Raw genomic sequence first — 15,654 nt, 5'->3', positions numbered from 1 at the left:
ACTTAGCTCTGTTTTTTGGCCTGTCCAGTTTTGGAATTAAGTTAGTCAAAAGCACAGTTAAAAGACCTTGAGCTGTGTGCAAATGCCTGATTCCCTATGCTTTGCTCTCCCATCTCGCTACCCCAGTTTTCCTCCATGACCCGAATCAGACCCTCCTGCGTGCATGCTCAGAGGAGCCTTATGCTGAGAAGGGGCTGCAGGAGGGAATTCACACCTGTGGAGCGCTTACTGTGCTCTAGGCACGGTGCTGGGTACTTACACTGTGCTATTTTACTTGATTTCCACAATAACCATGCAAGTTACATTTATTTTCCCATTAGGTGAATGAGAAAAATGAGGCTCAGAGAGATTAAGGAATTTTCCTAGAGTTTTCTGGCCAATAAGTCATGGAGGTGGGATTATAACGGTACAAGGCTATCTGGCTCCAAAGTTGGAGGAGATACCAATCAGGAAGGGAAATTGGGAGGGGTGGCAGGATGGACTCGCTGGATGGGTTTCAGAGCTCCGTAATGGGACCAGCTATTGACAACAGGCAGGAGGGAGAAGGACCAGAGAAGATTTTGCTCATACAACCAAAAAAGCAAGTGGCCAAATGTTCTCTCCTGCAGCGACTGCTTCTTTGTTCCCCAAAGTCCAACTTGGAGAAACAAGGATCTACATAATGGGGTTATAGACCTTTTACTTTTTCAATTCTTTTTCTCTTATCTGAAAGAAATCCTTTTACCTGAACCATAAAAGAAGATAGCTACAGAAGCAATAAAACTATAATCAAAGAGGTTATAAGACAAAAGGGGCATTATCCATTCATTAAAAAGTAGGTACTGCTTGTTACAAAGTTGAGCAAGAAAGAAAGAGAATATGTGGCGTTCACCTAAATTATTAACTTCATCTGTCAATGCCCTGACATACCTCCTAAGTATTTTCAGGGCATCTATGATTTCATTGTTGCCTAGTTAAGAAAAGTAATCCACTAATAGTCATGGAATTCTTTAAATTCTGCTCAATTTCAAATTACCCTCAGGTATTCCTGGAATATTTGCTACACAGGGAGTCATAAATTGTTAATGGGCATTGTTCACAACTACCAAGATTTAAACAGGTTATTGAATTCCACAGGACGAATGCAGATGGGAGGCCATGTAATGAGTTCTTAACCAATCGATCATTGGGAAGGTTTTCATAACAAATAATGTGAATTAAATCATCAATAATATCACTAAAAGTAACAATTCCACGTATTTATGAGCCTAACATAGAATTTTACACACACAATTGCTACCTTTTCAGTTTCTTGGTAGTGATAGGGACCAGGTAGTTGGAATATGGGCTCTGATTTAAAAACCATTCACTTTTCCCAGGGTGAACTATTGATCTTGGCTTGATGTGAGTGACAGAAATGTGGGTATTGATTTTTCAATCGGAAACGTTCAAGAGTCACTTGGCACATCTGTGACCAACTTTCAATCCGAACTGGAAGAATTCAAAAGCAGACAACCCGCATTCCGGGAAAGCCCATGGGGGCCTCAAAGGACTCCTTTTCCAAAACCATTTCACCCCTGGCAGTCTGAAACGGCCCTGTTATTCACTCATCTGGTTTAAGGCATTGATGATTTGTGTTAAAATGAAAACAATATAGACAAGGAGTATACATTAAACCATTACTGGGGGAGCAGCAAGGGGCGAGGTAAAGATCACAAGATTAAGGTCCAACTACCTGAGCTTGAATCTCAGTTTTGTCACTTTCCCTCTCAACCTTGGCCAAGTAATGTAACCTGTCTGAACTTCAGTGTTCCTTGTTTACAAGTGGGTTGTTGTGTTGTGTGAGGATTAAATAATGTAAATAAAGTACCCAGCACTGTACCAGAGCCAAATTAGGAGCTCAAAAAGGAGAAATTATCATTGTTACCAATATTGGTTACCAACACAGCTCCCATTAGTTTTATTAGACTAACTGGCCCATCATCTAGCAGTCATCTAAGGAGTGGGCCAGAAGGTAAGGGAACTTTGACAGGCAGGAAGGTACAAAGAGTGTCTAGAGTAGGGATCTGGCCAGAACAGGCAGGCTGGGTCAGAGCATCTCACTTGGGCAGGAGTTTGGGGATCCAGAGGGCACTGAGTAACTGGGACCAGGGAATCATCAGTGTTGAAAAAAAGAAGAAGGTGCAGCCAAGTGGCAACATAACAACAACTGCTTTTATGAAATAAATAGAAGGAATAAACTTGTATCTTCTTACATGAATGGATTTTATAACACCTATTCTGCCCTTTCCTGCTTCCACAGATCCTGATGTGGCCCTACCAATAGAATCCATCAGAAATCCAGAGATACAATGGCCACAAAATGTGATTGACAGCCAGAGAGCCTTATCTTGGATGAGAAAACTGAAGCGTAGAGAGATGAGGTAACTTGATCAAGATCACAGACAGAGCATGTGGTGGAGTTCAGAAGTGAATCAAGGTGGTCTAATGGTGCTATGAAGAGCAGGTTCCCCACAGTCTTTTCTGAATACTAAACTTTTCCTTTTTTTGGATTAACAAAAGTAAGAATTACAGTTCTGAGAAGTTCCATCTTACAAAGTCGGCAAATTGTCCAAATTATCTTGGTGAATTCCTTTACAGACCTCCATGGCAGAGTTTGAAATACTGAGTCTCTAATAAGTCCAACATAGCCAATCTTTCCATCCATTGTTGAAAAAGATCATTGTCAAAAGTTCATATGGTGCCATTCCACTGTCTGATGCTCCTTTTCTTGATTGATCTGGCCAGTATCTGGAATCACAAACACTTTTCTCCGGCCCTGGCTTAGGCTTCATGGCTAGGCATGACTTTCACTTTCCAAACTAGAAACAACCGGGTCCCACCTAGTTGTATAAGCAAATCATGGGACAGGTCCTGACCACCATGGGTTTTTATTTCATAACCAGATTCTCATCCAAGAGGACATTCCCACTGTTCAAATGTGTATCTTGATGCACCTTTCTAGGGCGTGCTAATTACTAATCAATAAGGAAAAGGCACTGACACAGGAGCAGAGCAGGGCACTGGGAAGTTCTTTGTTAGAGCTTTGAATAGCAAAAAATAGTTATCCAAACCTTCTTACTAGCTAATCTGCCTCTAAGTGCAAATCTACAAGAAATGTATGGAATTTTACTGGGGAGAGGGGAATTTTTGCATTTGAAACTGATGAAAAAAATGACAATTCTGTTGGGTGCCCAGGATATGTACTGTTTATCTGGGCAGCTGCTGAAATACTCAGATAATTTTAGGACCAAGTGTGTGGTTAATGGAGGATAAGAAAGCATTCCGTTTGAACTGCTTCAGCATTGCCGATTACGTGAAAAAATTTTCTGAATTAAGATTCCTGGCCAAGTAAAACAGAAACTCTTAACACTGTGAAGATAAAATCCTAAACAACACTCAGTTAACGCTAAATTAAGTATCTCTTTGTGAGAAGTCACTATTACATTCTTTGCAAACTGTTTAAAATTCTTTGGAGTTCTGAGCTGGTACAAGTGACACCAAACATCGATATCCCTTCTCTCTCTTACCAAAAAAAAAAAAAAAAAAAGAAAGGATAGAAGGAAGGAAAGGAGGGAGGGAGAAAATAAAAGGAAAAAATCAAGATAGAGGTAAATTTTCCAAATAGAAAAAGGGATTGAAAGTAGCACAAAAATTAAACTTTAAATATTGTTTTAACTTCTGGGAAATTCAGAGACAACAATTTCTCTCTGTCTACTTTTTTTCCTACCAAAGTTTATTGCAAATATGAACACCATAAATAAATTTTTAAAAATCTAGGGCCAAGATTATTCAGGACATTTCAGAAGGAAACACATCCCAAATTAGGCTTCAGGCTCCTACAGATCACCTTTACCTGAAGGGTGCAAACAAAAATTGTTTTCGATGTATTTTTTATTGAGGTGTAATTTGCATACAATAAACTGCACAGATTTTTAAGTGCACAGTTCAATGAATTTTGACAAATGTATATACCAGTGTCACCACCCAAACAAGCAAGATATTTCCACTACCCTAGAAAGTTCCCTTATCTTCTTTCCCAGTGGATCCCCCTGCACAACCAGAGGTGCCCACTGTTCCAATTTCTATCACCATGGATTAATTTTACTGGCTCTAGAATTTCACAAAATTGGAATTTTACAGTAGGCACTCGTATAAGTTTGGCTTCTTTCACTTGGCACAATGTTTTTGAGATTTATCCGTGTTATTTAATCCTTACAGCCTTACCCTGTTATGGATAGCACTGTGCCCATTTTACAGATGGGCAGACTGAGGCTCGGCAAATGTAGAGATTTCCAGCAAGTTCACTTAGATGTGCTGGGACTGGGATTTAAGTCCTGGGCATGCCCAGTCTAATGGTAGAGATACTGGTTTTAAAATCACCACACCACCCCATGAATGGAGAAACGGTAAAATCACCAGAGAACCTCAGGATTCTAGCAAACAGGTCCCTCCACCTTGAAAAGGCCTGTACTGAGGAAACATTTTAAAATATAAAATACAGAGGTTGGAATAAACTTTTTAAGATTCAAGAGGGGGAAAAGAGGGAAACAGTCTCATAGCAGGCGACTGTTGCAAAATGTAAGAAGTAACGCAAGATGAAATAAAAATATCATAGAAATATTGGTCATGCTGGTATTAAAAGTAGTAAGATGTTGATGATTTAGGCCTCCAAAGGCTCCTTTACATGCGTTGCTATTATCTAGCTCAGCTGCTGGAACCTGCTGTTTTAAAGGCAGGAGAGTGGAACATCCCGTGACAGCACCTGGGTTATTTATCATTATGTATAACCCTGCTACACTCTATTTTATTATGCTGCCTTTAAAAGGAAGATAATGCAAGTATGGTTAATTTGCTTCTCTTCTTTATCTATACAGTGTCGTGACCCATCATGGCTTTGTCCCGCGAGATTTGTTTTTCAACCAAAAAGAAATCCACAAGAAACTCTCCCTAAAAATTCCATTAATAACCTCTTTCAGCGCATATAGGTTGCAGGGTCTGGAACTGAGAATGTTTTAATCTCTTCAGCAAAACAATGTCTCATAATGATGTACAGGACTATTGCTGTACTGATGAAGAATCATACATAATTCAGCACCTTTCACTTGGCACCACTGTGATGTCCTCATTAGCCGTGGCTCACAGTGTCTGTCAGATGGTGTCCATGCGAACGCAGGCATTATATTGTCTTTGAGATGTGCAGCTGCTTCCGTGACACTGCCAGTATATAAAAACATGACGCCAGTTTGTTTTATTTAGTGCTAAACCTTCCCGTTTGTAAAAACAAGGCTGACACAGAGCCTGACATGAGGCAGTGAAAATAATTAGCTCTCATTTTCTCAGCCTCCTATTTCCTTCTCCTGCTGTGTTCTCTTTCCACTAAACCACCACATGTCAGTCGAAATGGGAGGCAATTAGTGGGCTCATTTCAGTCCCCACAACTGTGCTGAAAAGAAAGTATTTATGATGGCACAATGAACAGCTGAAAGATTAAATAACATTTGCCTTTTGAAAAGAAAATGACTTCTAGCTAAATGGGCAATTTTTGATTATTCTCAAACAAGCTTAGAGTAGTTGGTTTTTAAAATACAAGAAAGGAAAATGAGTCATTTTTAGGTGAAAGAATCAAATAAAACTTGACACAGTAATGCAAATAACTGATGTTTTATTGCAAAATATGTAAATGCGTTATACCCTTAACAATGGCTTATGTCTAAGGTCAGGGCAGATTGGTGCCAGCTAGACACCAGTGGAGATACGGTTGTTATATTGCCTTTTTTGGGGCTGTTATTTGAGTTATGCACTAAAAAGGGACTTCAGGGATGATGTTAAAATAAAGTAAAACAAATCAATTGAGACATACTTTCATATGATGCATTATACACTTGACTACCTGAGATGGTTCAGATGTTAGTTCACATGTTTGGAAAGGGGTTTTTTATCGTTTTTAAACTGTATTTGAAATTGGAAGCTAATAGGTATTCATCTCGGAAAAAAGAATAGTAAGTCTTGCTATTGATTTCTGAATAATTAAGAATCTATTCTATCTCAGACTGCATTTCTTAACTAATAGAGAAGGTGGTCTGGCTTAACTAATTGCTTAAAATTTTTTTAATACCGGAAAATGGGCTGCAAATAAACTTTTCCCCAGGATCCTCAAAATATAAAAACAGCTCTTCTATCTACTAAGTTCTCTTCCCAACTCTTATGTCTCCAGAAGTAACTCCAAGAAATATGGTTTTTGAAAAAACACTGGCCTAGTTAGTAGACACTGTTGACCAGGTGACCTATTTTCAGCCCAAATGCTAATATCTAGGATTGACATGGTTATCATACATCTTTGCGTTTCTAACACAGTGCTTTTAATTTCATTTCAAATAATCTGTCCCTTTTATAGTTGATTATGCTCAAGACCTAATTTTTTGTTCAGAAAACACAGGTCACTGTGAGTCATCAAGGTCTTTTCTCTGCAGAACTCACGGTGATCCAGAGGCTTTGGAAAACCCACTTCTAAAAGCAAAGATCTCTTCTATTATTATTATCAACAACTGTGCCTGTCATCGTGGAGTCAACAACTGTGACTGTTCCAACATTTTTACAAGACAGTCACAAATTTAAATTTTGTTTTGCCGTTTCCGTAAGTATATTCTTACTTTTTACAAACTCAGATCCTAATTTTTGATTCCTACACAATGGTCAGTGTATCTCTATGAGCCAATGGTGACCCAAGCAGATCTCAGCCAACAATGGATTCATTGGGAGACTGGAGCTCTCTCTGTGCTAACTACACATATTATTATAGCTGGAAACTAGCAAACCTATGTTTTATCATGTATACTTCCTTGCTCTTCGTTATTTTTAAAGGAATTCATAATCTTGATTAAGAAGACTAGGAATGATCCAATAGGGTGCTGGAGCCAGCTCTGATGAGCTGATTGCTCACAGGTCTTCCCAACTTCAAGTTCAGTGATGTCAGACTGGTAACTTGAAATCGGCCATGGTGGGAGTATTTACACCATGGAAATCTGCAAACACTACAAGTTAGGGTGGTTTTCTGCAGTTGTTAGACATTTTCTAGCAAGCCATTCCTACACGTGACCATCAGTCCATCAGCAAGTACATACTGATCACCTCTTCCAGTTGTGCTCTACTTCTAGAGGAAGCTGCCCAACCTGCTGGTCCATCGCCACACTCTAATTAGAAATGAGCAGCAAGTCTTGTAGTGAAATTCTGCACTGCACTGGCTCCTTTGCTGTCAACTAAAACTTGTATTTCTTATAGAACACTACCCCTGCAAGCTCATATCCTTAGGCACACAAAAACACATGTGTGTGTACATACATTGTTCCCCCGAAAAATAGCTGATCATGGGAAATAAACTTCCCTACACTTAGTTTTTAATAAACACAAGACATATCAAAGTAAAGGAAAGCACTGCTTTTAGCTGTTCTGAAACTTACAAAAGGTGTTGGCTTTTTACTTCCTTACAAAATCCTTTTCTTTGTGCCCTGTTATTTTATTCATGTTTATCTATCCATTCATAAAAATTACACAATAGGAAAAAAAGCCCTATTTGACAGTTTTTGATTTTTATACTGCTCTGAGAAAGGGCCTGGAGATTCAATTAAGTTTATTAAATGCAATATTTTATAAGCAGTCTAATAAAGATCTAAAAGCACAACAGTAAGTGGGAAGTATTTGTAAAAAGCATTTTTAACCTATAGATGAAATACCAGAGAAGCAGAACTATTGACTGAATTTCTTGGGGTGGGGAGTGGAAGAAGGGGGCCAGGTGCTAACGATGACGGGTGGAAGGAGGGGAGGGAGAAGATGGACGGGAAAAGCCCTCCGCTCTGATGCGGGCAGTTAGTTCTGCTTCCACCTCTTCAAAACCTTCCTCTTATTTTCTCTTCCTGGTTCGCTTGCTCCTTCCAAATACCTCTCAAAAGGAAGCTGGAAGTGATGGTGATCTGGAGGGAGGTACCGGAGTCGGGAAGCCTATCTCTATTTAAGGGTCCACTGTAGCCAGGGTGTTGGGGGAGAAAGGGTGTTGCTTCCAAGGCTTCTCCCCTAACCCCGGTCTCTTCTCCAGGGCAGATAATCAACTTAGACCCACAGGAGCCCAGCCGCAATCAGGGTTCCTTGCCTCACCGGGGAGAAGAGGGAATAAGGACGTGAGGGACACCGTGTGTGGCTGTCCAGCACTCACAGGGAATGGATGGCCTCCCAAATAGTTCCTTCATCACTCTGCTTTTGAATTTTTATGACACAAAGTCTCAAAGATCTTGGTGAGAAAACTACTGGGTGATTTGATAGTTTATTCCTTGGCAATTTAAGAATCAATATTCCTAACTGGTGAGTTTATAAGAGATATAATAATAAACTCTATGTGGCTGAATATTTCAATAAAAAAGGGTGTTTGCTGCCCTGGGGAGTGTGTGAAGCTGCCTGAGATGCTGGAAACCCCTTTCTTTTGTGCCAAGTCAAATGCCTTAGATTACAAAACACAAGGCACTTTGCACACAAAACAAAAATAGTGGTAATTTAGTATTAACTGACCAAAAAAATTTTCCTTTTATTACCAATATACCTATCTTGGGGGATGATGATACTTTCCAAAAAGAGGCAGTCTGACACCGTAGTTGGGGCCTTGGACTGGATCTGCACCTTGCTAGGTGGGGACTCAGGGTAAGGAACTTTACCTCTCCCCTCCTCTGTTTCCTCCTGGGATGATACAGGGATAATGCTCCCTAGGATGGTGGGTTGTAACAATAACATGAGAAAAATGTTTGCAAAGTACTTACCACAGTGTCTGGCAGAGGTATGAATTAACAAAAATTATCATAAGAATTTCAAGCCCCTAGCACGGGAAACTTCTGAGCTGAGGAAGACCAATTTCTGCCAATTTCACTGTCATAATTTCAAGGCTGCCTCAAGATACAATGTTATTTAAATGAATAATTGATTTTACTCTTTAGAAATAGGTCAAGTAAATAGGTAAAACCCATTCTTACTTAATGTAAATTGTCAGTGAAGCTTTTGGTCCAATCATTTTCCCTGCCAGGTTGTCTCAAAAAAGGAAAGGAAAAAGGACCCTTCATTTGTGGAAGAATTCTCGAAGTGTATGTGGTGCTAGAGTCTGGCGGGGCCTGGTCATCCAGAGGGGTGTGGCGGTACGACTAAGTTCACGGGCAAGGCCTCGCGCAGCAGCTCGTGACCACTGTAGCAGGCACAGGCTCTCAAATGTGAGTGGCTTCCCTCAGTTGGGTGAATCAACCTCCCTTTTGTGCCATAATTCATCTATTTGTAAATGAGGCTAAAAAAAAAGGATTTAATCTGAATTCTTAGACCAAAAGGTTGACAGGTCTTACGATGAAAGTCTTTTTTCTCCACATACATTTGTATATTTGTGTATAAGGTCATATTTTCATTGTTTTCTCTTAGTAGGCCAGTGACTGAAATGACATACCAATGTTAAGTGGCAGTGAGCTGGTGGTCCTCCTCAGCTGCAAGGGGAAAATGTAGCTACTATTTTCATAATAAAGTCACTGTCCTACATTATTCCCAATGGCTGCCATTAGAACACATCTTTCATTTTATTTGTAAAAGGAAAGGCGAAATGGCCAAGCAAATCTCCCTGCTATGCAAACTCAGGTTTGGAGAGAACTTCCAAGGCTCCAGTGTTCTCTTGCAACTTATTCTAGTCATGGAGATGGGGTAAAGGCTTCACCTTTTCCATGAGATGGGTTTATGAGAACTCAGTTAATTGGGATTTGGGGGAAGTCTTTTTTCTTGGGTTCTACCTTTAAGGGTCAAAGTAACAAGGGTTTCATGTGGGGAACCGGAATTTCAATTTAAAGCACATTTGTGAGAAAATCTTTCATAAGGCAAAGGTGTATAGGTTGGCATAACTGGGTGGTTTAGAACTGGATAGTAATTTATTCTAGGATTATTTTATGAAAGTTTACAGATGGCTCAAAAATCTTGGGTCAGGTATGAGAGCTGGCACATGTTAATACAAAGGCAATAATAAAGATGTAATTTCTGGTCTCGGCTCTGTCCTCGCCTCAGCCTAGGCTGATAACACACTTTCTCTTGCTATCTGTTTCCTAATCAGGGATGATAATACTGTGCCTTTTGCACCTCACAGAAATGCCAATGAGATAAATGAGATGACATTTATGGAATAACTTGAGCTCTTTAGAAAGAAGTACTCTCTAAGCATAAGCTTTACACACTATATTCAGGAAATCATTTGCAAATGACCACGACCCCCTTCAAGCCCCGTTTCAAAACTCATTCCTTCTAAAAAAAACCTTTTCCTGATTAACCTCACCCATTCCATTCACTTTTAGCTCCTTGGCCTTACCTCCACATTGTATATTTCACTCTTGATCTATTACATTATCACATCATCTATCCAGCTGCCCATGCTGGAAACCTCAGCACCATCCTGGCTCCTCCCCATCACTCACCCCATCTCCAGCTAGTGACAGTGGTCTGATCAGTTCCATCTCAGTGTCCTTGGACCCATGGCACTTCCATGGCACTGCCACAGCCTCAAGTCCACGTCCCTTTCACCTGGTTGTCTGCCCTACCTGCTCACAGATCTTTCTCACTCTAGCCCGGTTCCTTTCCAACTCATCCTCCTCTGTGCTTTTGAGAGATCTTTAAAAAACATAAATCTGATCCTATCTACTCCCTGCTTAAAATTCTTCAAACTCCTTAGCTTAGCATATAAGACACTTCTTTCTCTGGTTGCCAGCCACCTCTCTGGCCTTAACTCTCACCACACTGCTCTACCAGCTCCATGCTAAGTTGTCCCAGAGGGAGTGATGCTTAAGTTGCGTTGTGAGGTCTCAGCAATTCGCCCAAAGAAGCGCTCCCTGTGTTTTCCTGGCTTCATGCTTTTGAGCTTTTGCACATGCTGTTCCTTTTGCCATCAGTGTCGTCTCCTTACCTAATAATTGCTAATGGTTTTCAAATTCTAGGTCAAGTATCACTTCTACCAAGAACACTTCAAGATCTCCCTCTGACCCCTTTCTGCATCTGCTTTCAGTGCTCATCCAGTGTGCTTCCACTGAATTAGGCGTATGATGCTGTCAAAATGCATCATTCTGTATTATAACCATTCGTTGATCTTGTCTCTTTCTCCTGATAAGCTATGGGTCCCTTGCAAGCAGGGACTACTTTTTGACTTTGTAGTCTGAGTGTTTGGCATAGAGCCAGGCACACAGTAGGTCCTAGGTAAATGTCTGCTGAATGAATGGATGAAATTATTACTTTGCATGGGTGATCAAGGATGAGCACAATATCAAAAATTATGACTTTAGGCCTTGTGAATAGGCAGTGACTCAAGAAGTCTACACAATTATGGTCAAAAACAGACCACCGTATTTGGTATCAAATATCATTTATAGCTTCTGATTTTTACTAAAAAATATATTTTTCAGTTTTCCACATTAACAAGTCATTTATTTGTTAATTGAAAATTATTTTCTTGGTTGAAACTACTCTTTCCAGAAAATTCTTCCCTTTTCTTTTACTACTTACAAGCCATAAAAAAGTTTAAACACAGGGTACTTATAAATTAAGTGCTGTGGAGTCCAGGATACTAAATAAGGCAAATGAAACTGTGCAATTTGTTTACCATCAGATGGACTTAGGGGTGCCCACGGCTGCAGAATCTCAGGGTTAGAAGGGCCCCTGGGTGTTGCTGGAGAGAGAGGAACTTACTCTCCTGCCCCCTTTCTGTAGCTGCTTCTAACAACAGGAATGAATAGACAGTGACCCATTTGCAGAGGGAGAAGAGTCTTCATATACAAGAAACCTGTAGTCAGAACAGCCTTCACTCAACCAAGTTATGTGGTCAAAACAAGGGAGGTAAAGGTTTCCATTCAGTAAAATTATCAACATACCTGCAGCGGTACAGACAAGACACTCTGACAGGTGTCTAGAAAGAGCATCTTTTGAAGCCCCAGGTGAAACTCAACAATTTCCAGTCATTCTCAAGCACTGGTTCCAGGAATGCCCTGGGGTGAGTGGGACTTAATTAGTGAAGGGCCTGTGGGCCAGCTGAGCCTACACTGGCCCTTCCAGAGCAACTGGCTGCCGGTTGTGAGGAGCTGTATTTACCAGGTCTCCTGGCTGCCTCAAAGAAAAGGTCCAAATAGTGCAGCAGTTACGAGCTTGATTCTGGGGTCAGAAAGGCCTGCGTTCAAATCCTTATTCTGCTACGTGCTAGCCATGGAACTCCTGGGCAAGTTACTTAACCTCTCTGAGCCTCAGTTTCCTTACCTGTAAAATGGGGGAAAATAGCATCTACACCTCAATACTGTATGCCTGGAACACAATAAGTGGTCTAGTAATAGAAGTTATCATTATTACTAGCTATTTATGGTAATCCAAAGTAACACAAACTTATTAGGATTCCAATTCATACGCCACCTAGGTCAAATCATTTTTCCATCCTCTAAAAATAACATAAAGTGAAAGCCTGATGGAATGAGTGTTGGTCAGATGCCCTGCCGTCCTGTTCAGAGCTGTTAATTTGGGTTTCCATGTTGCCTGCGGTTCCATTCTCGGTGTTGTTTTACACCCAGTATTATAACACTGATCCCCCTTAAGAAACAGGAATCAGGAAGCTGTGAGCCAGCAGCATGAACAATCACTTTGGTATCCACTGCGCGCCGCCCCCCCCTCAACCCAGTCCACCATTTGCTGTGAATTTCCTTGAGGGTTTGGGTGGCCTCACCCAGGACTCTTTGGCTGAACGAGAGAGTAAGATTCCTAGATTGGATTACAGAGGCAGCTGGCAGCCTTTCAACTAAATTCTATTTTATAAAGTCTATAAATTTACTCAAAATCAAGTTACCAGCTGGTAGCAGGGTGTATAAAACCATGGAGTTCCAGGAGAGAAAGAGAGTACATTAGATTGAAATTTATCCAAAGGATTTAAAATGTGATTTACCTGTGGGCCAGTTCCTGGTTTCAAGTGAAAACCAAAAACAAGTTCAAGGTTCACTATTTTTTCCTCATTTTCTTCAGGTTCTCCTACTGAGTCCTAAAACAGAAAACCAAGCACCATTTATTCTAGATAGCATTTACACTTTTACTTCTCATGTAAAGGAGATGATTTCTCAGCACTAGTTTTTCCATTCTAATCTATTGTTTAACTTTTGGTTATTTTGGATTAAGCTACAGATTATAATTATTTAAAGCAAGAGAAATGACATCTTAAGCCTCTGAGAATTTTCCAAATGATTTATCTCATGAACTACAAATTAAATGTGACCATCTTACATTTTTCACAAAGCACCTTGCATTGTGCAATTTTACCCTAGAAATGCACTTAGCCCCTGGAGATGCACTGTGAGACTTCACCTTGAGAGTTTCACAGCACTCAAGATATACGCAAGCTGTTCCCAAAGAGGAATTATGCAGTTCCTAGAGCAGATGCAGATGGAGGACCAAGCAGAGGAACAAAATGAACCTTCAAGGGCTTAGAGATGGAAAACCATAGTAGTTAGTGAATATGAGATCTGTGTATTAATTGCAAGTATCTACTAATTTTATAACAAAGTATGCTGTATGCCTTTAGACTATATTCAAAATAATATGTTAAATATACTACCATGTTATTCAAACAATAAACCTCCAAGCCCCCAATGCAAGGGATAATCCAGAGCTCTCATGTGAATTCCTTCAGTGGCTTATGTGTTGGACAAAGGTCTCCAGAGCCAGGTGGGAGGCCAGAGGACTTAACCCACAATGTTAGCACTTATATCCCCTAGCCATTAAGGTGACATGTGTTGTTCTTATCATGAATATATTGTTAATATTTCAACTTGCAGGGAACAAGGGTGTTCAATTTATGCACATCCTAAGCTTCACTCAAAGAGCCTTTTGTTGGACAGATATGATTATATTTTACTTCAAAGAACGGTTCCCGACATTAGCAAATTTAGGTGTGGATGTGGCAGGTGCATATGTCCATAAAAGTAGTGTACTCTCAATAAGAAAAAATCTTACTTACCTTAATGAGTGGTGGGAAGTGAAACAAGTTTAGGTAATCATAGGTTAACTTCTCAATGGCTGACTGCAAAAAAAAAAAAAAAATCACATGACTTTATTAATGCTCCGATAATGCCAAGAGAGGATTAAAATTATTGTGCACATATAAAGGCATTCTTTATTTAGTTCATAAAATATCTTGGGGATGTTAATATCCAACATCTATTGGGAATAAACCTGATTGTTCAAAGTATTATAGGTAGTTTATAATTATTTAATGGAACAGGAAGATATTTTAAAGACGTTAAATCTCACACCAAACAATAAATCAAACCATTCTTCAAACACCAGTAGAGTAGTGACAAATTAATGTTCTAGTGTACAGAATGCAGTTGTCACCCTGAGTAACTGTGGGAAAAACAACAAAGAACATGAATGTATCACTAGAGACTTTCAATAAGGCTGAAATCTCACTAAAGAGTTTATTGCATTGTAGCAGCTTTTCTGTGGGTACACGTCCAAAGCTCCCTCCCCCAAGGAAGCACAAAGAACTCTGAAAGGAAAGGAGGACAATTTAAAAATTATGATTTTTTTAATAGTCATCAGGTATAATCCAGCTTTTCTGTGAAGTGAACATATCACGTAGAGAGTAAAAAAGTGCCAACGCGAGAAAAATTAGATGCATTTTTTTTAAAGTGAAATAAAAGCTGTTGACACTTGACAATATAATGAACACTTACGGATGTTCGGCCCTGTTCCTTCTACACGGCCCCTCCACATGGGGGCTTCCAGGCACGGGGGAGAAGGAGCCAAGACAGGCTTAAAGGGACAACCGAGGAGCAAAAGGGTAGCTGGAAAGACTGCTCCAGTTTCCAGCTTTACGACCTACCATTTAAGGGCTGAGAGACTCTTGGAGAAGGTATACAAGAATGATCGTGCCTGCCTCAGTGAAGAGCAGAGAGTGGCGAGCACATTCTCACCATCAGGGGGTGTGTGCGCGTGGGTGTGTGTGTGTCAGAAACACTTCTGACAAGTCCAGTAGGGCTCCTCTGATCTGGAGGTCCCACCAGGAAAGGTCCAGCTTGCAGCAACATTTATCCTCACTGCCCCAAGAGTGTATGCAGGACCCTCCCAGAGCAAGTTTCCACGACCCTTTCCCCTTCATCTTTCCCTCTCACATTAGCTTATTTGTCTGAAGTACCCATGACCCAGCTGAGTTTAACGGAGTGTCACCTGTTGGCCGAGCCCCCCCGGGTGGCCACTAATTCAGCCCTGGCTCTGGCAGTTAGGTGGACGGTCCATAGACCTGACTTTTGAGACTCACCCCTCTGGGAACTGTATTTATGCGAACACGCAGACTCATCCAGGAGCGTCAGGGAAGTCTTGGGTCCCCCACAGACACTGGCTACCCCCTCTTTTGGAGCTCAGGGCAGACGCTGCATCAGGAGCAGAGGACACTGCTCTGGCCCCATCCCAACTGGCTGCTTCCAACGAGGGCTTTTTCTCTGTGCATGTGTTTCTTGGCTTCTCTGCAGCTTTAGACCCAGTTTTTGTAAAGCTTTTCCAACCTTCAGCTCTGTGACACCATTCTCTCCTCCTTTCCCCACTTCCCGGGCAGGCACT

General features: G+C 40.7%; 1 protein-coding gene across 2 annotated transcripts in view; it reads right to left on the bottom strand.

The window, feature by feature from the left end:
* MAP3K20 (mitogen-activated protein kinase kinase kinase 20) overlaps window positions 1-15,654 on the bottom strand; it is a 173,440-nt gene that overhangs the window by 13,817 nt on the left and 143,969 nt on the right. For both annotated transcript variants that reach the window (XM_058549269.1, XM_058549270.1), the window contains exons 15-16: window positions 14,054-14,116; window positions 12,989-13,081 (exon numbers count right to left, since the gene is read on the bottom strand). In XM_058549269.1, the coding sequence (XP_058405252.1) occupies window positions 12,989-13,081; window positions 14,054-14,116 (156 nt within the window). The remainder of the gene's footprint in view (window positions 1-12,988; window positions 13,082-14,053; window positions 14,117-15,654) is intronic.

Source organism: Diceros bicornis, chromosome 10, assembly GCF_020826845.1.
Source record: "Diceros bicornis minor isolate mBicDic1 chromosome 10, mDicBic1.mat.cur, whole genome shotgun sequence".
Lineage (NCBI taxonomy): Eukaryota > Metazoa > Chordata > Mammalia > Perissodactyla > Rhinocerotidae > Diceros > Diceros bicornis.
This window is presented reverse-complemented; position numbering and strand designations above follow the sequence as displayed.